This window comes from Oncorhynchus nerka, linkage group LG22 (genome assembly GCF_034236695.1).
Source record: "Oncorhynchus nerka isolate Pitt River linkage group LG22, Oner_Uvic_2.0, whole genome shotgun sequence".
In the NCBI taxonomy this organism is placed as follows: domain Eukaryota; kingdom Metazoa; phylum Chordata; class Actinopteri; order Salmoniformes; family Salmonidae; genus Oncorhynchus; species Oncorhynchus nerka.
This window is the reverse complement of record NC_088417.1, coordinates 95993903-96021737: the sequence shown is the minus strand read 5'-3', so window position 1 is coordinate 96021737 and position 27835 is coordinate 95993903. Positions and strand designations below refer to the sequence as shown.

Genomic DNA, 27835 nt, shown 5'->3' with positions numbered 1-27835 from the left:
CACGTTTCTTGTTTTTGTATATTGTTCTATTTTCATCTTGATTAAAGATGTATCAAAATAACCACGCAGCGTTTTGGTCCGCCTCTCCTTCAACAGAAGAAGCCGTGACACTATGGTGTACTGCATTAGCATCGAATAGCCCCCGTGATATGCAACTTTTCAGGGAAGTCAGGAACCAATATACACAGGCTGTTATGAAAGCTAAGGCTAGCTTTTTTAAACAGAAATTTGCATCCTGTAGCACAAACTCAAAAAAGTTCTGAGACACTGCAAAGTCCATGGAGAATAAGAGCACCTCCTCCCAGCTGCCACTGCACTGAGGCTAGGAAACAATGTCACCACCTATAAATCCAAGGTAATTGAGAATTTCAATAAACATTTTTCTACGGCTGGCCATGCTTTCCACCTGGCTACCCCTACCCCGGTCAACAGCTCTGCACCCCCCACAGCAACTCGCCCAAGCCTCCCCATTTCTCCTTCACCCAAATCCTGGTAGCGGATGTTCTGAAAGAGCTGCAAAATCGGGAGCTTTACAAATAAGCCGGTCTAGACAATCTAGACCCTCTTTCTAAAATGATCTGCCAAAATTGTTGCAACCCCTATTACTAGCCTGTTCAACCTCTCTTTCGCATCGTCTGATATTCCCAAAGATTGGAAAGCTTCCGCGGTCATCCCCCTCTGCAAAGGGGGAGACACTCTAGACCCAAACTGCTACAGACCTACATCTATCCTACCCTGCCTTTCTAAGGTATTCAAAAGCCAAGTTAATAACAAACAGATTACTGACCATTTCGAATCCCACTGTACATTTTCCACTATGCAATCTGGTTTCAGAGCTGGTCACGGGTGCACCTCAGCCACGCTCAAGGTCCTAAACGATATCATAACCGCCATCGATAAGAGACAATACTGTGCAGCCGTATTCGCCGACCTGTCCAAGGCTTTCGACTCTGTCAATCACCACATTCTTATCGGCAGACTCAACAGCCTTGGTTTCTAAAATGGCTGCCTCGCCTGGTTCGCCAACTACTTCTCTGATAGAGTTTAGTGTGTCAAATCGGAGGGCCTGTTGTCCGGACCTCTGGCAGTCTCTATGGGGGTGCCACAGGGTTAAATTCTCGGACCGACTCTTTTCTCTGTATACATCAATGATGTCACTCTTGGTGCTGGTGATTCTCTGATTCACCTCAACGCAGACGACACCATTCTGTATACTTCTGGCCCTTCTTTGGACACTGTGTTAACTAACCTCCAGACAAGCTTCAATGCCATACAACTCTACTTCTGTGGCCTCCAACTGCTCCTAACTGCAAGTAAAACTAAATGCATGCCCCTCAACCAATCGCTGCCCGCACCTGCCCACCTGTCCAGCATCGCTACTCTGGACGGTTCGGATTTCGAATATGTGGACAACTACAAATACCTAGGTGTCTTGTTAGAATGTAAACTCTCCTTCCAGACTCACATTAAGCATCTACAATCCAAAATTAAATCTAGAATCGGCTTCCTATTTCGCAACAAAGCATCCTTCACTCATGATGCCAAACATACCCTCGTAAAACTGACCATCCTACCGATCCTCGATTTCGGCGATGTCATTTGCAAAATAGCCTCCAACACTCTACTCAACAAACTGGATGCAGTCTATCACAGTGCAATCCGTTTTGTCACCAAAGCCCCATATACTACCCACCACTGCTACCTGCACACTCTCGTTGGCTGGCCCTCGCTTCATACTCATTGTCAAGTCCTGACCATAGAAAGCCTTTATTTTCTATGGTGTAGTAGGTCAGGGCGTGACTGGGGGGTGTTCTAGTTTATTATTTCTATGTGTAGTCTAGTTTTTGTCTTTCTATGTTGGCCTGGTATGGTTCCCAATCAGAGGCAGCTGTCTATCGTTGTCTCTGATTGAGGATCATATTTAGGTAGCCTTTTCCCACCTGTTGTTTGTGGGATCTTGTTTTTGTATTGTTGCTTTTGAGCCCTACAAGGCTGTACGTTTGTTTGTTTGTTTCTCTTGATTGTTTTTGATGCTGGTTCTCATTCTAATAAATGTATGATGAACTCAAATCACGCTGCGCCTTGGTCCCATTTCGACGAGCGTTACACTCGTCACCAAACCCACTGGCTCCAGGTCATCTACAAGTCTTTGCTAGGTAAAGCCCCGCCTTATCTCAGCTCACTGGTCACCATAGCAGCACCGACTCGTAGCACGCGCTCCAGCAGGTATATTTCACTGGTCACCCCCAAACCCAATTCCTCCTTTGGCCTCCTCGACTTCCAGTTCTCTGCTGCCAATGACTGGAACAAACTGCAAATATCACTGAAGCTGGAGACTCTTACCTCCCTCACTAGCTTTAAGCACCAGCTGTCAGAGCAGTTCACAAATCACTACACCTGTTCATAGCCCATCTGTAAATAGCCCATCCAACTACCTCATCCCCATACTGTATTATTCATTTATCTTGCTCCTTTGCACACCAGTATCTCTACTTGCACATTCATCTTTTGCACATCTACCATTCCAGTGTTTAATTGCTATATTGTAATTACTTCGCCACCATGGCCTATTTATTGCCTTACCTCTAATGATTCTCCTCTTCGTCTGAGGAAGAGTAGTCAAGATCGGACCAACACGCAGCGTGGTAAGTGTCCATGTTAATATTTTAATATAACAGAACACGAAACAAAAATAACAACGAGAATGTAAGAAACGAAACAGTCCTGTCAGGTGAAACAACAAAAAACAGAAAACAACTACCCACAAACACAGGTGGGAACAGGCTACCTAAGTATGGTTCTCAAACACATAGAAGTACAAAACCTAGAACAAAACATAGAATGCCCACCCCAACTCACGCCGTGACCAAACAAAACAGAGACATAAAAAAGGGACTTATAGGTCAGGACGTGACAACCTCCCTTATCTTATCTCATTTGCACACACTGTATATAGACTTTTTTTACTGTATTATTGACTGTATGTTTGTTTTTTCCATGTGTAACTCTGTGTTGTTGTATGTGTCGAACTGCTTTGCTTTTTCTTGGCCATGTCACAGTTGTAAATGAGAACTTGTTCTCAACTAGCCTACCTGATTAAATAAAAAATTTTAAACATGAAAAACAAGATTCTCTGGTCTGATGAAACCAAGATTGAACTCTTTAGCTTGAATGCCAAGCATCACATCTGGAGGAAACCTGGGACCATCCCTACGGTGAAGCATGGTGGTGGTAGCATCATGCTGTGGGGTTATTTTTCACGGACAGGGACTGGGAGGCTTGTCAGGACCAATGGAAAGATGAACCGAGCATCAGGGATCCTTGATGAAAACCTGCTCCAGAGCGCTCAGGACCTCAGACTGGGGGTGAAGTTTCACCTTCCAACAGAACAACAGCCAGGACAACGCAGGAGTGGCTTTGGGACAAGTCTCTGAATGACTTTGAGTGGCCCAGCCAGAGCCCGGACTTGAACCCGATCGAATATCTCTGGAGAGACCTGAAAATAGCTGTGCAGCGATGCTCCCCATCCAACCTGACAGAGCTTGAGAGGATCTACAGAGAAGAATTGGAGAATCTCCCCAAATACAGGTGCGCCAAGCTTGCAGCATCATACCCAAGAAGACTTGAGGCTGTAATCGCTGCCAAAGGTGCTACAACAAAGTACTGAGTAAAGGGTCTGAATACTTTAGACCCTTACTGTGATATTCCCATGTTATATTTGTAATACATTTGCAAACATTTCTTAAAACCTGTTTTTGCATTGTAATTATGGGTATCGTGTGTTTTAAAAAATTTTTTTTTTTTTTTTTAACCTTTATTTAACCAGGCAAGTCAGTTAAGAACACATTCTTATTTTCAATGACGGCCTGGGAACAGTGGGTTAACTGCCTGTTCAGGGGCAGAACGACAGATTTGTACCTTGTCAGCTCGGGGGTTTGAACTCACAACCTTCCGGTTACTAGTCCAACGCTCTAACCACTAGGCTACGCTGTTTTTGGAATCAATTTTACAATAAGGCTGTAATGTAAAAAAATGTGGAAAAAAATCAAGTGGTCTGAATGCACAAAACATTAGGAACGCCTGCTCTTTCCATGACATAGACTGACCAGGTGAATCCAGGTGAAAGCTATGATCAATGTAGATGAAGGGGAAGAGACAGGTTAACTAAAAAAAATGCCTTGAGACATTTGAGACATGGATTGTGTGTGTCCGCCATTCAGAGGGTGAATGGACAACACAAAATACCAAAGTGCCTCTGAACAGGGTATGATAGTAGGTGCCAGGAGCACCGGTTTGTGTCAAAAACTGCAACGCTGTCGGGTTTTTCACACTCAACAGTTTCCCATGTGTTTCAAGAACGGTCCACCAACCAAAGGACATCCAGCCAACTTGACACAACTGTGGGAAGCATTAGAGTCAATATGGGCCAACATCTCTCTGGAATGCTTTCAAGACCTTGCGGACTCCATGTCCCAACGAATTGAGGTGGTCCTGAGGGCAAAAGGGGGCGCAACTCTTTATTAGGAAGGTGTTTGTAATGTTTTCTACAGTCAGTGTATAGTATAATGAATGTTGTTGGGGCATCACAACACCTATATAGACATCAGACACAACCAACTTTCACAAACGAAAGACTAGACTGTAGAAAATAGCTGGCTACAGTATTCATCTATAGATTTAGGAGGAAGGTGCTGCAAAGAACAGAAAGAGAGAGAGAGAAAATCTCCTTGCGTATTTCACACCCTTGCCACCCTCCTCCCTATTTTCCTCACTCCGTCACTCCCTATTTTCCCCCTTCTCCCCTTCTCTGCCCCCTAGTAGTCAACAGATACCTGGCCTCTCTCCAGCTTCTATCATCGCCTCACAGGACAATGGACAACTGTGTGTTATGTCCTCTCTCTCTCTCTCTCTCCCCCCCTCTTTCTCTCTCTCTCTCTCTCCCGCTCTCTCTCTCCCCTCCTCTCTCTCTCCCTGCTCCCTCCCTCTCTCTTTCTCCCCCACCCCCACCACTCACCCCCCTCTCTCTCTCTCCCCCCTCTCTTTTTCTCCCCCTCTCTCTCTCTCTCTTCCTCTGTCCAAGCCGACCCAGATGGTCCTACAGTAACCTTCCAATCTTGCAGCACTGTGTCTTTTTACTTAGCTGTAGCCAGGGCCAGATTTAGACTGAGTGGAATAGTTTGTTAAGTTTTCCTCTCGTTCGTTCTTTCTCTGGTTCTCTGTAGGCTCTTTATGAGCCGATTCATAAGGCTGTCCCCTTGTTTTTCCCTGGTTGAAATGAACTGGAAGCGGATGCCATGGAGAGGAGAGACCAGTATTGTTTTGGCTCAGAAAAATGCTTAAAAGATGACTGTAACATTCTCTTCAGTTCAGGCTCTTTTTTCTACTTTCAGTATTCTTGACTTTTTCTATAGTACCATTAGTTCTATAGTACCATTAGTTCTATAGTTGACATTAGTTCTATAGTACCATTAGTTCTATAGTACCATTAGTTATATAGTACCATTAGTTATATAGTACCATTAGTTCTATAGTACCATTAGTTCTATAGTACCATTAGTTCTATAGTACTATTAGTTATATAGTACCATTTGTTCTATAGTACCATTAGTTATATAGTACCATTAGTTCTATAGTACCATTAGTTATATAGTACCATTAGTTCTATAGTACCATTAGTTCTATAGTACCATTAGTTATATAGTACCATTAGTTCTATAGTACCATTAGTTCTATAGTACCATTAATTCTATAGTACCATTAGTTCTATAGTATCATTAGTTCTATAGTACCATTAGTTCTATAGTACCATTAGTTATATAGTACCATTAGTTATATAGTACCATTAGTTCTATAGTACCATTAGTTATATAGTACCATTAGTTCTATAGTACCATTAGTTATATAGTACCATTAGTTCTAGTGTCACGCCCTGGTCAAAGTATTTTGTGTTTATCTTCATGTATTGGGTCAGGCCAGGGTGTGGCATGGGGTTTTTGTATTGTGGTGTGTTTTGTCTTGGGGTTTTGGTGTTGGTATTGGGATTGTAGCTTAGTTTTGTATCTAGCAAAGTCTATGGCTGTCTGGAGTGGTTCTCAATCAGAGGCAGGTGTTTATCGTTGTCTCTGATTGGGAACCATATTTAGGCAGCCATATTCTTTGAGTTTGTCGTGGGTGATTGTCCTTAGTGTCCTTGTTCCTGTCTATGTGTTAGGTTACATCAGTATAGGCTGTTTCGGTTTTCTTTACGTTTATTGTTTTTTGTAGTGTTTGTATTTAGATTCGTGTTACATTTGTTTATTAAATTATGGATCGCAATCTACACGCTGCATTTTGGTCCGACTCTCCTTCACTAAAAGAGAACCGTTACATATAGTACCATTAGTTCTATAGTACCATTAGTTCTATAGTACCATTAGTTCTATTAGTTCTATAGTACCATTAGTTCTATAGTACCTTTAGTTATATAGTACCATTAGTTCTATAGTACCATTAGTTCTATAGTACCATTAGTTCTATAGTACCATTAGTTCTATAGTACCATTAGTTCTATAGTACCTTTAGTTATATAGTACCATTAGTTCTATAGTACCATTAGTTCTATAGTACCATTAGTTCTATAGTACCTTTAGTTCTATAGTACCATATATAGTACCATTAGTTCTATAGTACCATTAGTTCTATAGTACCTTTAGTTATATAGTACCATTAGTTCTATAGTACCATTAGTTATATAGTACCATTAGTTCTATAGTACCATTAGTTCTATAGTACCATTAGTTCTATAGTACCTTTAGTTATATAGTACCATTAGTTCTATAGTTGCCATTAGTTCTATAGTAACACTAGTTCTATAGTTGCCATTTGTTCTATAGTACCATTAGTTCTATAGTTGCCATTAGTTATATAGTAACACTAGTTCTATAGTTGCCATGGTGTCCTAATAGCAGCCTAAGCACAGAGCTCCTGTAAATTTGTACATCATTAGTCATTTCTTTAGGTGTTTTTAATTGTTGTTTTTTTAATCAGCTGTTGTTGTTTCTTTAATAGCGTTACATTTTTATTGCGTATACAGAACCAGTCAAAAGTTTGGACTCACCGACTCATTTAAGGGTTTTTCTTTATTTGTACTATTTTCTATATGGTATAATAACAGTGAAGACATGAAAACTATGAAATGACACAAATGTAATCATGTAGCAACCAAAAAAGGGTTAAAGACTCCGTCAGGGAGAGTTTGAAAATGTCATTGAAGACATTTGCCAGTTGGTCTGCGAATGCTCTGTGTACACGTCTGGCCCTGCGGCCTCCTGAATGTTGACTTGTTAACTTCTTGGTGGCTGGGGGGCAGTATTGAGTATCTATATACTGTATAGATACTATAGAAGTGCACTACAGTCCATAGATACTATAGTAGTACACTACAGTTTAAAGATACTATAGAAGTACACTACAGTATATAAATACTATAGAAGTGCACTACAGTTTATAGATACTATAGTAGTACACTACAGTTTATAGATACTATAGTTGTACACTACAGTATATAGATACCATAGAAGTACACTACAGTCCGTAGCCTAGTGGTTAGAGTGTTGGACTAGTAACCGAAAAGTTGCAAGTCCCCGAGCTGACAAGGTACAAATCTGTCATTCTGCCCCTGAACAAGGCAGTTAACCCACTGTTCCTAGGCCATTATTGAAAATAAGAATTTGTTCTTAACTGACTTGCCTAGTTAAATAAAGGTTAAAAAAAAATATATATATATATAATACTATAATTTTAATACTATAATAGTATCTATAGACTGTAGTGTACTACTAAATAGTATCTATAGACTACTACAATGTCTGTAGACTGTACACTACTACAGTGTTTATAGACTGTACACTACTACAGTGTTTATAGACTGTACACTACTACAGTGTCTGTAGACTGTACACTACTACAGTGTTTGTAGACTGTACACTACTACAGTGTTTATAGACTGTACACTACTACAGTGTCTGTAGACTGTACACTACTACAGTGTCTGTAGACTGTACACTACTACAGTGTTTATAGACTGTACACTACTACAGTGTTTATAGACTGTACACTACTACAGTGCCTGTAGACTGTACACTACTACAGTGTCTGTAGACTGTACACTACTACAGTGTCTGTAGACTGTACACTACTACAGTGTCTGTAGACTGTACACTACTACAGTGTCTGTAGACTGTACACTACTACAGTGTTTATAGACTGTACACTACTACAGTGTCTGTAGACTGTACACTACTACAGTGTCTGTAGACTGTACACTACTACAGTGTCTGTAGACTGTACACTACTACAGTGTTTATAGACTGTACACTACTACAGTGTCTGTAGACTGTACACTACTACAGTGTCTGTAGACTGTACACTACTACAGTGTCTGTAGACTGTACACTACTACAGTGTCTGTAGACTGTACACTACTACAGTGTTTATAGACTGTACACTACTACAGTGTTTATAGATTGTACACTACTACAGTGTCTGTAGACTGTACACTACTTCAGTGTTTTCTTTTGAAAGTTTGAGCAGAAGCACTTATTAACAGGCTTGACTTTTCCAGGCGTTACTTTCTCCCCGGTGTGTGTGTGTGTGTGTGTGTGTGACCTCTCCTCAGCTGGCCGCTGATGACAGTTGGCCCTGTTTGTTGGGATGACAGGTCTTGTAGCCTGGTGGTCAATCAGTGTTTTGCTAATAATTAGTGGCCACTGTGGCTCACACATTCCAGTCAGTCAGGGCAGTGCACAGGGAGCAACACACACACACACACACACACACACACACACCGCAGTTACCACTAGCTCAAGCTTCTGTGACTGACTGGCTGGAAAATGACAGTGTACCTGTCCTGGGTCTGGAAGCATGCTGGCTAGCACAAGATCAATGGACAAGTCAGCATTGCACAGCCACAGCAGCAGCAACAACAACAACAACAGCTGATGATTAGATCTCTGCAGTGTTGCTACTGGACTTTCCTTTACAGATGGATGGGAAGCAACAACCATCTTTATCAATGTCATGATATTTGTCTCTCAGAAATACAGATTTAGAATTCACTCTATGGTTCTAGTGCATGTTTATCAGCAATACCATTTTCTGATGTTGCCATGCGTTTTCACAGTGTTGTTTTCTGATGTTGCCATGCGTTTTCACAGTGTCGTTTTCTGATGTTGCCATGCGTTTTCACAGTGTCGTTTTCTGATGTTGCCATGCGTTTTCACAGTGTCGTTTTCTGATGTTGCCATGCGTTTTCACAGTGTCGTTTTCTGATGTTGCCATCCGTTTTCACAGGTTCATTTTCTGATGTTGCCATGCGTTTTCACAGTGTTGTTTTCTGATGTTGCCATCCGTTTTCACAGGTTCATTTTCTGATGTTGCCATGCGTTTTCACAGTGTCGTTTTCTGATGTTGCCATCCGTTTTCACAGGTTCATTTTCTGATGTTTCCATGCGTTTTCAAAGTGTCGTTTTCTGATATTGCCATGCGTTTTCACAGTGTCGTTTTCTGATGTTGCCATGCGTTTTCACAGTGTCGTTTTCTGATGTTGCCATGCGTTTTCACAGTGTCGTTTTCTGATGTTGCCATACATTTTCACAGTGTTGTTTCAGAATACTCAGGCAATAACCAATAGATAGATATGATATTTTTCGGACCGAAGACATGGTGAAGTCACTATAAAATCCCTCAACATTAAAAGTGAATTGAGCATAGAGAAATATATGACTTCTGGGGGAAAATGACTTGGCTTCATATATTGTACGATAATAACGTTTCCATGGCACCAGACAATTACAGGTGGAGAGAATCCAATATGTTCAGAGTCACTATGGTCCAATCTCTCTCTGGGGTAGAACAGTCAACTCCCATAGGACTACTGCTGCTCTCTCTCGGGTAGTACAGTCAACTCCCACAGGACTACTGCTGCACTCTCTCGGGAACTACAGTCAACTCCCATAGGACTACTGCTGCTCTCTCTCGGGTAGTACAGTCAACTCCCATAGGACTACTGCTGCACTCTCTCGGGAACTACAGTCAACTCCCACAGGACTACTGCTGCACTCTCTCGGGTAGTACAGTCAACTCCCACAGGACTACTGCTGCACTCTCTCGGGTAGTACAGTCAACTCCCACAGGACTACTGCTGCACTCTCTCGGGAACTACAGTCAACTCCCACAGGACTATTGCTGCACTCTCTCGGGAACTACAGTCAACTCCCATAGGACTACTGCTGCTCTCTCTCGGGTAGTAAGGTCAACTCCCATAGGACTACTGCTGCACTCTCTCGGGTAGTACAGTCAACTCCCACAGGACTACTGCTGCACTCTCTCGGGAACTACAGTCAACTCCCACAGGACTACTGCTGCACTCTCTCGGGTAGTACAGTCAACTCCCATAGGACTACTGCTGCACTCTCTCGGGAACTACAGTCAACTCCCACAGGACTACTGCTGCTCTCTCTCGGGTAGTACAGTCAACTCCCATAGGACTACTGCTGCACTCTCTCGGGTAGTACAGTCAACTCCCACAGGACTACTGCTGCTCTCTCTCGGGAACTACAGTCAACTCCCACAGGACTACTGCTGCACTCTCTCGGGTAGTACAGTCAACTCCCACAGGACTACTGCTGCTCTCTCTCGGGTAGTACAGTCAACTCCCATAGGACTACTGCTGCACTCTCTCGGGAACTACAGTCAACTCCCACAGGACTACTGCTGCACTCTCTCGGGTAGTACAGTCAACTCCCACAGGACTACTGCTGCACTCTCTCGGGTACTACAGTCAACTCCCACAGGACTACTGCTGCTCTCTCTCGGGTAGTACAGTCAACTCCCATAGGACTACTGCTGCACTCTCTCGGGTAATACACTCAACTCCCACAGGACTACTGCTGCACTCTCTCGGGTAATACAGTCAACTCCCACAGGACTACTGCTGCTCTCTCTCGGGTAATACAGTCAACTCCCACAGGACTACTGCTGCTCTCTCTCGGGTAATACAGTCAACTCCCACAGGACTACTGCTGCTCTCTCTCGGGTAATACAGTCAACTCCCACAGGACTACTGCTGCTCTCTCTCGGGTAATACAGTCAACTCCCACAGGACTACTGCTGCACTCTCTCGGGTACTACAGTCAACTCCCACAGGACTACTGCTGCTCTCTCTCGGGTAGTACAGTCAACTCCCATAGGACTACTGCTGCACTCTCTCGGGTAGTACAGTCAACTCCCACAGGACTACTGCTGCACTCTCTCGGGTAATACAGTCAACTCCCACAGGACTACTGCTGCTCTCTCTCTGGTAATACAGTCAACTCCCACAGGACTACTGCTGCTCTCTCTCGGGTAATACAGTCAACTCCCACAGGACTACTGCTGCTCTCTCTCGGGTAATACAGTCAACTCCCACAGGACTACTGCTGCTCTCTCTCGGGTAATACAGTCAACTCCCACAGGACTACTGCTGCTCTTTCTCAGGTACTACAGTCAACTCCCACAGGACTACTGCTGCACTCTCTCGGGTAGTACAGTCAACTCCCACAGGACTACTGCTGCTCTCTCTCGGGTAATACAGTCAACTCCCACAGGACTACTGCTGCTCTTTCTCAGGTACTACAGTCAACTCCCACAGGACTACTGCTGCACTCTCTCGGGTAGTACAGTCAACTCCCACAGGACTACTGCCGATAAGGATTGTATAACTTTCTACTGGAAAGGTGGAATAAACAGTACCTCTCTTACAGGCAGAAATATGGACCCACTGTATTACTGACTTCCTGCCTACTGTTGTGGAACACAGCTTGATAGTGTCAGCCATTTCATTATTATTCTGTAACTCTCTCACAATACAATATAGTGCTAGTGCAGATTAAGTAACCATACTGTCGGTTCTTTAACTAAAAACATCAGCACGCCCTCCCCAAAAGAGTTATGAGGCTATGAGGCGTACGTTGTGTGTGCGTGTGCACACTCCTGAACCAATCCTGTGCTTCACGCTGCTCTGAAGACTTACACCAGATGCCCAGCCATGATGGGATATGGGCAGGTCATCCACATGCCACATGCATGGCCTCAACCTGGCACAGAAAGAGAACAAAGCCACAGTAATAAATGACCAGCCCAATGCCAGGAAAAGGCACATTGCCCACCGTTCTGGTACATAAAGCCCTAGCCTGGCAGAATACAGTATTACATTACTAAGTGGAATGTAGGGGGAGGTCTACAGGATGCTGTTGCTATTGACTACATGATATACATTACCAGCTGCATACAAACATTACCAGCTGCATACACACATTACCAGCTGCATACAAACATTACCAGCTGCATACACACATTACCAGCTGCATACAAACATTACCAGCTGCATACACACATTACCTGCTGCATACAAACATTACCAGCTGCATACAAACATTACCAGCTGCATACACACATTACCTGCGGCAGGGTAGCCTAGTGGTTAGAGCATTGGACTAGTAACCGAAAGGTTGCAAGTTCAAACCCCCTAGCTGACAAGGTACAAATCTGTCGTTCTGCCCCTGAACAGGCAGTTAACCCACTGTTCCTAGGCCGTCATTGAAAATAAGAATTTGTTCTTAACTGACTTGCCTAGTAAAATAAATAAATAAAATACAAACATTACATACACACATTACCAGCTGCATACAAACATTACCAGCTGCATACAAACATTACCAGCTGCATACACACATTACCTGCGGCAGGGTAGCCTAGTGGTTAGAGCATTGGACTAGTAACCGAAAGGTTGCAAGTTCAAACCCCCTAGCTGACAAGGTACAAATCTGTCGTTCTGCCCCTGAACAGGCAGTTAACCCACTGTTCCTAGGCCGTCATTGAAAATAAGAATTTGTTCTTAACTGACTTGCCTAGTAAAATAAATAAATAAAATACAAACATTACATACACACATTACCAGCTGCATACAAACATTACCAGCTGCATACAAACATTACCAGCTGCATACAAACATTACCAGCTGCATACACACATTACCAGCTGCATACACACATTACCAGCTGCATACAAACATTACCAGCTGCATACAAACATTACCAGCTGCATACAAACATTACCAGCTGCATACAAACCAACACCAACATTGATTTGAAAAAAAAAAACAGTTACTCTACAAATAATAATCTAGTCTCTCTCTCTGTCTCTCTCTGTCTCTCTGTCTCTCTCTCTCTCTCTGTCTCTCTCTCTGTCTGTCTCTCTGCCTGTCTCTCTCTCTGTCTCTCTGTCTCTCTCTCTCTCTCTGTCTCTCTGTCTCTCTCTCTGTCTGTCTCTCTCTCTGTCTGTCTGTCTGTCTCTCTCTCTGTCTCTCTCTCTGTCTGTCTCTCTGCCTGTCTCTCTCTCTGTCTCTCTCTGTCTCTCTCTGTCTCTCTCTCTGTCTGTCTGTCTGTCTGTCTCTCTCTCTCTCTCTCTCTCTCTCAAACTGCACACTGAAATCCTTCCTAAATTCATAGGGATCCTGTGTGGTATGGGCGGCAACACACTACTGAAATACTGCCATCGTTGCCATGAAATCCTGTGGCTTTAAGAGGCTGAACAGCTATACTACAGCTATGACCCTGACTTTGACATTGACAGCTTCCCCACCCCTCTCTCTACCTCCCTCCTCCCCCTGTCAGCTTCTTGTCAAACATTAACCCCCTAAATAAAATTAGCAAGACTGTAAATCGCTCAAGCACATGACCTCCATGTCTGCTCCTGTTGCACACACACACGCACACACGCACACACACACACACACACAGAGCTCTCTGTTTGTGGGGAGACAGAGATAATGAATAGCCCTCCTCTACCCCCTCCTGGCTCACTGTAATTAAGCCATAACCAAAGGTGACGATAATATGATTCAACACTGTGTGTGTGTGTGTGTGTGTGTGTGTGTGTCAGGGAGCTATAAAGAGATAAACAGAGCCCATTGAAAGTGAGAATAATATCATGCAACCCCAGAGACTGAGGACCCCCATTAAACTAGCATTATAGACCCCGATTACCCGGGTGCTGTGACAGGAGCATGAACCAGAGCTCAGGGCTGCTGCTAGGCAGACCCAGGCTCCGTTCCAATATTCACACTTACGTACCACTCAGCATTCTGATATAAGTAGTACACTACGGACGTTAGAATGGAACCAGGATCCAGAGTTTAGGGCTTCATGCCAGCTAGGCAGACCCAGGCCATGTCTGTGTGGGTGGTGATGGATTCCTAGACGTAGAATTACAAGAAGGGTCAAAGCCACTCACATCACGGATATATTTCACTGGTCCAGTCTAACAATTCCAATTCTATGGTTATGGTTTACCGGAATACAGACAGCAGGTGTTCTTCTTTCCACATGACTCAGTGTCTCAGAGGAACCATCTCTCTCTCAGACTGTTTCCCTAAAAGAGGAACCATCTCTCCCTCTCACCCACAGCTTCCCCAGCAATGCCACTTTCAGCTCAACCTTCTCTCTTTTCTAAGACAAGGGCAACGCTAGGACAACAAGCTATTCTTGGAAGCAATATTTGCATTTCAAATTCTCTGGTGGTTGCTGGTTTGCCTGTTCTAAAAATAAAGTTTACTTTATTCCTTATTCCATTTTGAATATGTGACACAACAAAACTTGATTGATTGCAATTCAGAAGACTGACGTGTATAAACCACACTTGCATACCACCAGTATTGAAACCCTGTCAAAAGGGTTAGGGTTAAACACCAATGGTATAATTGATTAAAGTGTCATGCATTAACCTTGTCAAAAGCCTGTCACAAGGTTTATAAAACATGGGTGATATATTGGACAGCTACAGCTGGCCACATGGGAAATAATTTCTCCTTTCTGAAAGCTGATTTGTTTATGAAACTATAGATGCTTTATCAGTCTACTTCGGGCTATGACAGGCTGTGACAATCAACAGCAGGGATGGACAACCACATTCCATTTTGTCGGCCCATGGAGCAATTAAACAAGGTGCAATTTCTAAATGTGGTTGTGTTTCAGCAGTTTCCCTCCTGTTATGTCTGTCAGTGACGTTCACTTAATTAGCCATGTCAGCAAAGTTTTTATTTGATTTTTTTTACCCCTTTTTCTCCCCAATTTCGTGGTATCCAATTGTTGTAGTAGCTACTATCTTGTCTCATCGCTACAACTCCCGTACGGGCTCGGGAGAGACGAAGGTTGAAAGTCATGCGTCCTCCGATACACAACGCAACCAGCCGTACTGCTTCTTAACACAGCGCGCATCCAACCCGGAAGCCAGCCGCACCAATGTGTCGGAGGAAACACCGTGCACCTGGCAACCTTGGTTAGCGTGCACTGCGCCCGGCCCGCCACAGGAGTCACTGGTGCGCGATGAGACAAGGACATCCCTACCGACCAAGCTCTCCCTAACCCGGACGACGCTAGGCCAATTGTGCGTCGCCCCACGGACCTCCCGGTTGCGGCCGGTTACGACAGAGCCCGGGAGGCCATGTCAGCAAAATTAAATGAGTCTACTCAGCTATCTAAATGTGTAGTAATCCCGTACCCAGGCCCCACATGTATTTTGTTAGTCACTTTCACTCAGATACCACCATTAACATGGAGTATGTCATGGCAAACTGGATAGAATTGATAGAATTGCAGGAAATTTGCAGTAAAACAGATTTTTTTTCTTCTTTCTGCACCATGAAAAAATTTGTAGAATTCATGACATTTGTTATAAAATTACAACATTTTCTCTAGGCCCCATGGCAAAATGTGTAGAATTCATGATATTTGTTATAAAATTACAACATTTTCTCTAGGCCCCATGGCAAAATGTGTAGAATTCATGACATTTGTTATAAAATTGCAACATTTTCCCTAGGTCCCATGGCAAAATGTGTAGAATTCATGACATTTGTTATAAAATTGCAACATTTTCTCTAGGTCCCATGGCAAAATGTGTAGAATTCATGACATTTGTTATAAAATTGCAACATTTTCTCTAGACCCCATGGCAAAATGTGTAGAATTGCAGGAAGTTAACTTTAAAACGTACTTTCTTCTCTCCGCCGTCACGACGGGGGGGCCAGTAAAATGATTTGCCCGCGAGGTGTTTAGGCCCACCAAAAGACGAAAACTGGCCCTGGCTTCTAGTATAATGGATTCAGTTAAGAGAGTTAAGTAGTTTAACTGCACAAGTGGATTGATTGCACAAATCAGTTGACTGCATGCGTGGGTACGCAGACCAGCAAGCCACTGGGGCCCCTCATATTTTGTGGCCCCACACCCACATCAAAGTTGCCCATCCCTGGTCTACGGCAACAGCTGGAACGAGTTATTGTGAGTAACAAGTCACTTCAGAACAGAAAAGATAGTTGCTGATTAAAAAACATGATTTATGCTCCTCTCTTAGTGTTCTTAACTCAGCCATCAGTTCATTTATCATTCAGGTCAGATGTTTTTTTGATATATAAATCTAATTAAAAGGTTCAACGGATTATGCCCATTTATTCCACGTGACCAAAGTAGAGATTTATAGCTGTAGGACAAAACATAGCTTTCCTTGCATATAATCTACCGTCATTATTAGTGATGCTCTCAGGAAGGAGTATCTAGGTCTGTGCTTTACCTAGAAACCTACAATCTGCTCTATCCTATGTTGAAGTACGTACAGTATATCGTTTATTGTGTGTGCCAAACACCAAGACATATGGACATGTGTTCGGCCATCACTCATCCCCAAACTAAAGCCTTATGTTTTGTTCTCTCATGTATCAGAGTCCACATGAACAATATAAGCAATTATTCACAACGTGTTGGCACTCTATTCCCTATGTAGTGCACTACTTTTGACAAGGGCCCATAGGATACCATTTGGGACGTACGAAAAAGTGATTGACAGGAAAATACACTGGTCCAAGTCACTGAAAAGCATCTCTTTCTCCCTGTTCCTGGCATGAGAATCACATGCACAACGTGTTCTAGTGAATGAAACAGCATTCACAATGTGAGGATGAAATGTTTTCGAGTTAGCAGGCTAGCTGTATGAATTAGAGGAAAACCCAGATGCCAGGAATATTTAGTCCAGTGGGCCACACACACTATGCACTGTAATAGAAACACCACATTGAGTGGAAGGGGTGAGGCACGCCTTACAGGAAATGTCAATGAATGGACTAATTCAAAAAGTTACAAAACAGTAACAAAGGCAACAACAAAAAATCCACAAAGTTACACTGGAACTGATAAGTCTACCACTTGGCTAGTGCAAATCATTAGATAGATAGGCTGCAAGGACACAACTCTCAAAAAAACAAAGGCTGAGACACAGACTCACAATCAAAGCAGCACAGCCACTGTTCAGACAAGCTTCACTTATTCATTTTAATAACCCAAATAGAAGAACTCAAGGGCACATTGTATTGACTGGAATAAAGAACCGTCACAATGACCTATGAGAGAACAAGCCTTGGTTCTTGATTGTATTCAAAGGAATAAAGATCAGTCACAGATCAGTCAGTAGAATACAGAATGGAATAAAGATCAGTCACGGATCAGTCAGTAGAATACAGAATGGAATATAGATCAGTCAAGAAGAATACAGAATGGAATAAAGATCAGTCACAGATCAGTCAGGGGGAATATAGAATGGAATATAGATCAGTCACGGATCAGTCAGTAGAATACAGAATGGAATAAAGATCAGTCACAGATCAGTCAGTAGAATACAGAATGGAATAAAGATCAGTCAGTAGAATACAGAATGGAATAAAGATCAGTCAGTAGAATACAGAATGGAATAAAGATCAGTCACAGATCAGTCAGTAGAATACAGAATGGAATATAGATCAGTCACGGATCAGTCAGTAGAATGCAGAATGGAATAAAGATCAGTCACGGATCAGTCAGTAGAATACAGAATGGAATATAGATCAGTCACGGATCAGTCAGGAAGAATACAGAATGGAATATAGATCAGTCACAGATCAGTCAGTAGAATACAGAATGGAATATAGATCAGTCACGGATCAGTCAGTAGAATACAGAATGGAATATAGATCAGTCACGGATGAGTCAGTAGAATACAGAATGGAATATAGATCAGTCACGGATCAGTCAGTAGAATACAGAATGGAATATAGATCAGTCACGGATCAGTCAGATCAGTCCCAGATCAGTCAATAGAATACAGAATGGAATAACGATCAGTCACGGATCAGTCAGTAGAATACAGAATGGAATAAAGATCAGTCAAGAAGAATACAGAATGGAATAAAGATCAGTCAGGGGGAATATAGAATGGAATATAGATCAGTCACGGATCAGTCAGTAGAATACAGAATGGAATAAAGATCAGTCAGTAGAATACAGAATGGAATAAAGATCAGTCACAGATCAGTCAGTAAAATACAGAATGGAATATAGATCAGTCACGGATCAGTCAGTAGAATGCAGAATGGAATAAAGATCAGTCACGGATCAGTCAGTAGAATACAGAATGGAATAAAGATCAGTCACAGATCAGTCAGTAGAATACAGAATGGAATATAGATCAGTCACAGATCAGTCAGTAGAATACAGAATGGAATAAAGATCAGTCACGGATCAGTCAGTAGAATACAGAATGGAATATAGATCAGTCACAGATCAGTCAGTAGAATACAGAATGGAATAAAGATCAGTCACGGATCAGTCAGTAGAATACAGAATGGAATATAGATCAGTCAGGAATAATACAGAATGGAATCAGTCACAGATCAGTCAGGGGGAATATAGAATGGAATATAGATCAGTCACGGATCAGTCAGTAGAATACAGAATGGAATAAAGATCAGTCAGTAGAATACAGAATGGAATAAAGATCAGTCACGGATCAGTCAATAGAATACAGAATAGAATAAAGATCAGTCACGGATCAGTCAATAGAATACAGAATGGAATAACGATCAGTCACGGATCAGTCAGGAAGAATACAGAGTGGAATAAAGATCAGTCAGGAAGAATATAGAATGGAATAAAGATCAGTCACGGATCAGTCAGGAAGAATACAGAATGGAATAAAAATCAGTCACAGATCAGTCAGGAAGAATACAGAATGGAATAAAGATCAGTCACGGATCAGTCAGGAAGAATAGAGAATGGAATAAAGATCAGTCACGGATCAGTCAGTAGAATACAGAATGGAATAAAGATCAGTCACGGATCAGTCAGTAGAATACAGAATGGAATAAAGATCAGTCACGGATCAGTCAGGAAGAATAGAGAATGGAATAAAGATCAGTCACGGATCAGTCAGTAGAATACAGAATGGAATAAAGATCAGTCAGGGATCAGTCAATAGAATATAGAATGGAATAAAGATCAGTCACGGATCAGTCAATAGAATATAGAATGGAATAAAGATCAGTCAGGGATCAGTCAATAGAATATAGAATGGAATAAAGATCAGTCAGGGATCAGTCAATAGAATACAGAATGGAATAAAGATCAGTCACGGATCAGTCAGTAGAATACAGAATGGAATTAAGATCAGTCAGGGATCAGTCAGGAAGAATACAGAATGGAATAAAGATCAGTCACGGATCAGTCAGGAAGAATAGAGAATGGAATAAAGATCAGTCACGGATCAGTCAGTAGAATACAGAATGGAATAAAGATCAGTCAGGGATCAGTCAATAGAATATAGAATGGAATAAAGATCAGTCACGGATCAGTCAATAGAATATAGAATGGAATAAAGATCAGTCAGGGATCAGTCAATAGAATATAGAATGGAATAAAGATCAGTCACGGATCAGTCAATAGAATACAGAATGGAATAAAGATCAGTCAGGGATCAGTCAATAGAATAGAGAATGGAATAAAGATCAGTCAGGGATCAGTCAATAGAATAGAGAATGGAATAAAGATCAGTCAGGGATCAGTCAATAGAATACAGAATGGAATAAAGATCAGTCACGGATCAGTCAATATAATATAGAATGGAATAAAGATCAGTCACGGATCAGTCAGTAGAATACAGAATGGAATAAAGATCAGTCAATAGAATATAGAATGGAATAAAGATCAGTCACGGATCAGTCAGTAGAATACAGAATGGAATAAAGATCAGTCAATAGAATATAGAATGGAATAAAGATCAGTCAATAGAATACGGAACAATAACCTCTTGGATCTCAATTCTTTTTTCTTCATAAAAGCAACGGGGGATGATACACCAGAATGAACGAAGCGAGGGAGTGAAAGGAGGGGTACACCAGAAAGGGAAAGATGAGTGTCCTGTGTTTCCATCATGGGTCAGTACACAACATCCTCTACACATTCCTCTCTGGTGGATCGATTGGAGTTGGTCACGCATTCCCCCACAGACCAGCTGAGGGATGTCTTACAGCTGTCCTATTGGTCCTGGTATATAGTACACTACTGTTGACCAGAGTCCTATTGGTCCTGGTATATAGGACACTACTGTTGACCAGAGTCCTATTGGTCCTGGTATATAGTACACTACTGTTGACCAGAGTCCTATTTGTCTTGGTATATAGTACACTACTGTTGACAAGAGCCATATTGGTCCTGTTCAAAAGTAGTGTAACGATGTAGGGAATAGGGGGCCATTTGGGACACAGACACAGTGCTTAGAAATATTTTTTTCCCAGGACTCCCTTAACTCCCTTTTCCTTTGTGTACTCTCTAGTCTCTAGTCAAGGCCATCCCGACTGCAGCTTCAGGGTCTGCAAGGTCAAAGTCCACAGTTTGTGTGTGTGTCTCACTCAAAGAGCCACTGAGCTCTGGGAAGAATGTCAAGGGTCATCAAAGAAACAACTAGTACCCAAACAAAGACTCCCAAATGGAACACTATACTCTACATAGTGCACTACCTTTGATCAGGGCTCATAGGGCTCTGCCCAAAATGAGTGCACTATGTAGTGGGGTTGGAACCGAAATGATTATCCAAACGCTCTGTTCCGAAGAGAACCCCATATTTCTTCTGTTCCGTTCCGAAGTTCCGAACCGGTTCTGAACTGGTTCGAACAACAACAAGTAACAGTTCATATAGTTCCTTTTCGCATATATTTTTTTACCTGTGAAATCAATGGTATTGTTATATTAATCTCATTAATTTACTCCACCAATTAGCACGGATAGAAAAGCTTTCTTTGGAGCAGTGTTTGATTGGGCAGATAAGTGCATGGGCGAGATACATCTGACATTTCACAGCTGGGTAGAGAGTGAGCGAGAGGGGTGGACATGGAGCGTTCTGAATTACAGAAATATATACTAGACTTTAGGAATATTTTTGGATCTAGAAATATATATATTTTTTACCAGTTCTCAAGATTAGAAAAAAAAACAAATCTGTTTCCCGGAAAACACTATAGATCAGTTTCATTCCCGATTCTGTTTCTATTCTTCAAAAAAAATTATGTTCCCTGAACTGGTTCCAACCACTGCTATGTAGGGAATAGGGTGAGAAACCCCAATTGGGACGAACCCAGTCACTGCATAAGTCAATGACTCACCAGCTGTGCAACATCAAAATATTTCCCACTGAGTGTCACTTCAAACTACAAAGGGCTGTTGTTATGATGTGGTAGAAAGATATACTGCTAGCAAGGAGAGAAACATGGAATCTGACATTAGAGGTCAGAATATTTAAGAGACCACTGACACAATGTGTATTATGTCTAACAAAACAATAATCTGATCAAAATAAGATGTGGGTATTTCTTTCCAGTGAAGGAAGATTGGACATTTCCAGCAGAGCAGATTTGATTGAATTTGTAATGTCTTTATAATCCAGAGACCCACACAAAACAATGACGAGAGTGAATGTTGCTAACACTCTCGATCCATCTCAGAAAATAACAACAGTTCCTTGTGTTCGATGTGTTTACTGAGCTGTGACAGCAAGGGACAGCAAGTGATCCCAAACACTTTACATTTTTGGGAGGTGTGATTATAATGGATTCTGTCACAATGTCACCCTATTGTCATTTTCATCACGAGGTGCCCTTGAATTAAGGTCTTTCCGGTGAATAGTACGTCTGGATTTGCTCTGGCATGCGTAAGATTAAAAGCAGCTCTATTTCTTCGTCTTACCTGCAGAGACCTCAAACAGGAATTTCCCCCCCTCGTCACCATTGCTGGGATGCTCAGTGACTCTGTTTCCAGGTAACAGAATGGTCCCCTAGAGAAAAAGGAAGACAGAGGAAAGTCAGAGGTAGAGTTTCAACACGCAAACCAATACCTACTGTTGTTTAAGAATTAACCCAATACACACAGTTGTTTCAGACTTAACCCAATACACACAGTTGTTTCAGACTTAACCCAATACACACAGTTGTTTCAGAATTAACGTAATACCTACTGTGTTCATTCAGTAGATTAATTTAAAATAAGTCAATCAACACTCATCAAACTCATTACAATTATATTGTGTTGTCTGCTGATCAGCGGTGTAAAGTACTTAAGTAAAAAATACTTTAAAGTACTACTTAAGTAGTTTTTTGGGTACCTCAATTTTACTTTACTGTTTATATTTTGATAAATTTGACTTTTACTTCACTACATTCCTATACACCCAAAAGTACTCGTTACATTTTGAATGCTTAGCAGGACAGAAAATATTCAAATTCGCACACTTATCAAGAGAACATCCCTGCTTAACCCTACTAGCTCTGATCTGGCGGACTCACTAAACACAAATGCTTTGTTTGTAAATTATGTCTGAGTGTTGGAGTGTGATCCATAGAGATATCACTACCGTAGTGATCCATAAAGATATCACTACTGTAATGATCCATAGAGATATCACTACTGTAATGATCCATAGAGATATCACTACTGTAATGATCCATAGAGATATCACTACTGTAGTGATCCAGAGAGATATCACAACTGTAATGATCCATAGAGATATCACTACTGTAATGATCCATAGAGATATCACTACTGTAATGATCCATAGAGATATCACTACTGTAATGATCCATAGAGATATCACTACAGTAATGATCCATAGAGATATCAGTACTGTTGTGATCCATAAAGATACTATATATGTAGGCACTGCAATATACAGTAGTTTAAGTCTTTACTGAAGACTCATCTCTTCAGTGGGTAATATGATTGAGTGTAGTCTGGCCCAGTAGTGGGAAGGTGAACGGAAAGGCTCTGGAGCAACGAACCGCCCTTGCTGTCTCTGCCTGGCCGGTTCCCCTCTTTCCACTGGGATTCTCTGCCTCTAACCCTATTACAGGGGCTGAGTCACTGGCTTACTGGGGCTCTTTCATACCGTCCCACTTGAGTGGGTTGAGTCACTGATGTGATCTTCCTGTCTGGGTTGGCGCCCCCCCTTGGTTTGTGCCGTGGCGGAGATCTTTGTGGGCTATATTCGGCCTTGTCTCAGGATGGTAAGTTGGTGGTTGAAGATATCCCTCTAGTGGTGTGGGGGCTGTGCTTTGGCAAAGTGGGTGGGGTTATATTCTTCCTGTTTGGCCCTGTCCGGGGGTGTCCTCGGATGGGGCCACAGTGTCTCCTGACCCCTCCTGTCTCAGCCTCCAGTATTTATGCTGCAGTAGTTTATGTGTTGGGGGGCTAGGGTCAGTTTGTTATATCTGGAATACTTCTCCTGTCCTATTCGGTGTCCTGTGTGAATTTAAGTGTGCTCTCTCTAATTCTCTCTTTCTCTCTTTCTTTCTCTCTCTCGGAGGACCTGAGCCCTAGGACCATGCCTCAGGACTACCTGACATGATGACTCCTTGCTGTCCCCAGTCCACCTGGGCGTGCTGCTGCTCCAGTTTCAACTGTTCTGCATTATTATTATTTGACCATGCTGCTCATTTATGAACATTTGAACATCTTGGCCATGTTCTGTTATAATCTCCACCCGGCACAGCCAGAAGAGGACTGGCCACCCCTCATAGCCTGGTTCCTCTCTAGGTTTCTTCCTAGGTTTTGGCCTTTCTAGGGAGTTTTTCCTAGCCACCGTGCTTCTACACCTGCATTGCTTGCTGTTTGGGGTTTTAGGCTGGGTTTCTGTACAGCACTTTGAGATATCAGCTGATGTACGAAGAGCTATATAAATACATTTGATTTGATTTCATTTGAGTGATGTTTGTGCAAACTGCAAACCTGGCAACTTTACAAACGATCTGCCCTGGTGTGAGAGCATTAGTTCGGGACTCAGCATGACTTCAGAATAATTATCATAAAGAAATATGCTTATATCAAAAGACTGTAAAAATATATATATATATATATATTCAGGGATGCTTAAATTAATAAAGAAATAATCTTATATCACTGAAGTATTTCTTAAAGCTTGCATCTCAAACCGCACCCTAGTCGTGCACTATTTTGACCAGAACCCATAGGGATCCCATACTATGTAGGGAATAGGGTGCCTTTTGGGGCGTTACCCTGGATTCTGGTCAAGGCGGTAATGTCAGCAACTCTGGCGATCTGGAGAATGTTCTGTCTCCCTGGGGGTTCTGGATGAAAGAGCTGAACAGGTATTAAACATGAGAAAGTGGCTGTGGCTGGTGTATTACGGAGTGCGTGTGTGTGTTTGTGTGAGAGAGATTATGTGTGTGTGTGTGTGTGTGTGTGTGTGTGTGTGTGTGTGTGTGTGTGTGTGTGTGTGTGTGTGTGTGTGTGTGTGTGTGTGTGTGTGTGTGTGTGTGTGTGCGTGTGTGTATGTGTGTGTGTGTGTGTGTGTATGGTCTGTGTATGGTGTGTATGCACAATGCTAGCCCTCCAGGACATCTACAGGCGTGGCCAAAAGTTTTGAGAATGACACAAATATTAATTTTCACAAAGTCTGCTGCCTCAGTTTGTATGATGGTAATTTGCATATACTCCAGAATGTTCTGAAGTGTGATCAGATGAATTTCAATTCATTGCAAAGTCCCTCTTTGCCATGCAAATGAACTGGATCCCCCAAAAACATTTCCACTGCATTTCAGCCCTGCCACAAAAGGACCAGCTGACATCATGTCAGTGATCCAACCGTTAACACAGGTGTGAGTGTTGACGAGGACAAGGCTGGAGATCACTCTGTCATGCTGATTGAGTTTGAATAACAGACTCGAAGCTTCAAAAGGAGGGTGGTGCTTGGAATCATTGTTCTTCCTCTGTCAATCATGGTTACCTGCAAGGAAACATGTGCCGTCATCATTGCTTTGCACAAAAAGGGCTTCACAGGCAAGGATATTGCTGCCAGTAAGATTGCACCTTAAAAAGCAACCATTTATCGGATCATCAAGAACTTCAAGGAGAGCGGTTCAATTGTTGTGAAGAAGGCTTCAGGGCCCCCAAGAAAGTCTAGCAAGCACCAGGACCGTCTCCTAAAGTTGATTCAGCTGCGGGATCGGGGCACCACCAGTGCAGAGCTTGGTCAGGAACGGCAGCAGGCAGGTGAGTGAATCTGTGAGGCGTGAGGCAAAGACTTCTGGAGGATGGCCTGGTGTCAAGAAGGGCAGCAAAGAAGCCATTTCTCTCCAGGAAAAATATCAGGGACAGACTGATATTCTGCACAAGGTACAGGGATTGGACTGCTGAGGACTGGGGTAAAGTCCTTTTCTCTGATGAATCCCCTTTCCGATTGTTTGGGGCATCCTGAAAAAAAGCTTGTCCGGAGAAGACAAGGTGAGCGCTACCATCAATCCTGTCATGCCAACAGTAAAGCATCCTGAGACCATTCATATGTGGGGTTGCTTCTCAGCCAAGGGAGTGGGCTCACTCACAATTTTCCCTAAGAACACAGCCATGAATAAAGAATGGTACCAACACATCCTCCGAGAGCAACTTCTCCCAACCATCCAGGAACAGTTTGGTGACAAACAATGCCTTTTCCAGACCTTAATCCCATTGAGAAATTGTGGTCAATCATCAAAAGGCGGATGGACAAACAAAACCCCACAAATTCTGACAAACTCCAAGCATTGATTATGCAAGAATGGGCTGCCATCAATTAGGATGTGGCCCAGAAGTTAATTGACAGCATGCCAGGGCGGATTGCAGAGGTCTTGAAAAAGAAGGGTCAACACTGCAAATATTGACTCTTTGCATCAACTTCATGTAATTGTCAATAAAAGCCTTTGACACTTATGAAACTACTGCTGTACACACATTTTCTATTCATGCTGTCTATACTGTCTATACACACCATCCTATATAACTACTGTCTATACAAACCATCCTATATAACTACTGTCTATATACACCATCCTTTATAACTACTGTCTATACACACCATCCTATATAACTACTGTCTATACACACCATCCTATATAACTACTGTCTATACACACCATCCTATATAACTACTGTCTATACTGTCTATACACACCATCCTATATAACTACTGTCTATACACACCATCCTATATAACTACTGTCTATACACACCATCCTATATAACTACTGTCTATGCACACCATCCTATATAACTACTGTCTATACACACCATCCTATATAACTACTGTCTATACACACCATCCTATATAACTACTGTCTATACACACCATCCTTTATAACTACTGTCTATACACACCATCCTATATAACTACTGTGTATGCACACCATCCGATATAACTACTGTCTATACACACCATCCTATATAACTACTGTCTATACTGTCTATACACACCATCCTATATAACTACTGTCTATACACACCATCCTATATAACTACTGTCTATACACACCATCCTATATAACTACTGTCTATGCACACCATCCTATATAACTACTGTCTATACACACCATCCTATATAACTACTGTCTATACACACCATCCTATATAACTACAGTCTATACTGTCTATACACACCATCCTATATAACTACTGTCTATACACACCATCCTATATAACTACTGTCTATACACACCATCCTATATAACTACTGTCTATACTGTCTATACACACCATCCTATATAACTACTGTCTATACACACCATCCTATATAACTACTGTCTATACACACCATCCTATATAACTACTGTCTATACTGTCTATACACACCATCCTATATAACTACTGTCTATACTGTCTATACACACCATCCTATATAACGACTGTCTATACACACCATCCTATATAACTACTGTCTATACACACCATCCTGTATAACTACTGTCTATACACACCATCCTATACAACTACTGTTATATAGTGACACAAATCAGATTTTTGTGTCACTGGCCTACTACACACAATACTCCATAGTGTCAAAGTGGAATTATGGTTTTAGACATTTTAACAATTCATTTAAAAAAATGAAAAGCTGAAATGTCTTGAGTCCATAAGTATTCAACCACTTTGTCACGGTAAGCCTAAAGTTCAGGAGTAAAAATGTGCTTAACAAGTCACATATTAAGTTGCATGGACTCACTCTGTGTGCAATAATAGTGTTTTAAAATGATTTTGGAATGAGTACTTCATCTCTGTACCCCACACATACAATTATCTGTAAGGTCCCTCAGTCGAGCAGTGAATTTCAAACACAGATTCAACCACAAAGACCAGGGATGTTTTCCAATGCCTCACAAAGAAGGGCACCTATTGGTAGATAAAAAAAACAGACATTTAATGTCCCTTTGAGCATGGTGAAGTTATTAATTACACTTTGGTGTATCAATACACCCAGTTACTACAAAGACACAGCCATCCTTCCTAACAGTTGTCGGAAAGAAAGGAAAACTCTCAGGGATTTCAAAACGAGGCCAATTGTGACTTTAAAAGAGTTTAATGGCTGTGATAGAAGAAATCTGAGGATGGATCAACAACATTGTAGTTACTCCACAACCTAATTAGTA

At 42.0% G+C, this 27835-nt stretch overlaps 1 protein-coding gene across 1 annotated transcript in view; it reads right to left on the bottom strand.

Moving 5' to 3' along the window:
- arhgap24 (Rho GTPase activating protein 24) overlaps positions 1–27835 on the bottom strand; it is a 231365-nt gene that overhangs the window by 126705 nt on the left and 76825 nt on the right. Inside the window, 1 exon segment of the mRNA XM_065007614.1 lies at positions 22116–22203. Coding sequence (XP_064863686.1) covers positions 22116–22203 — 88 coding nt within the window.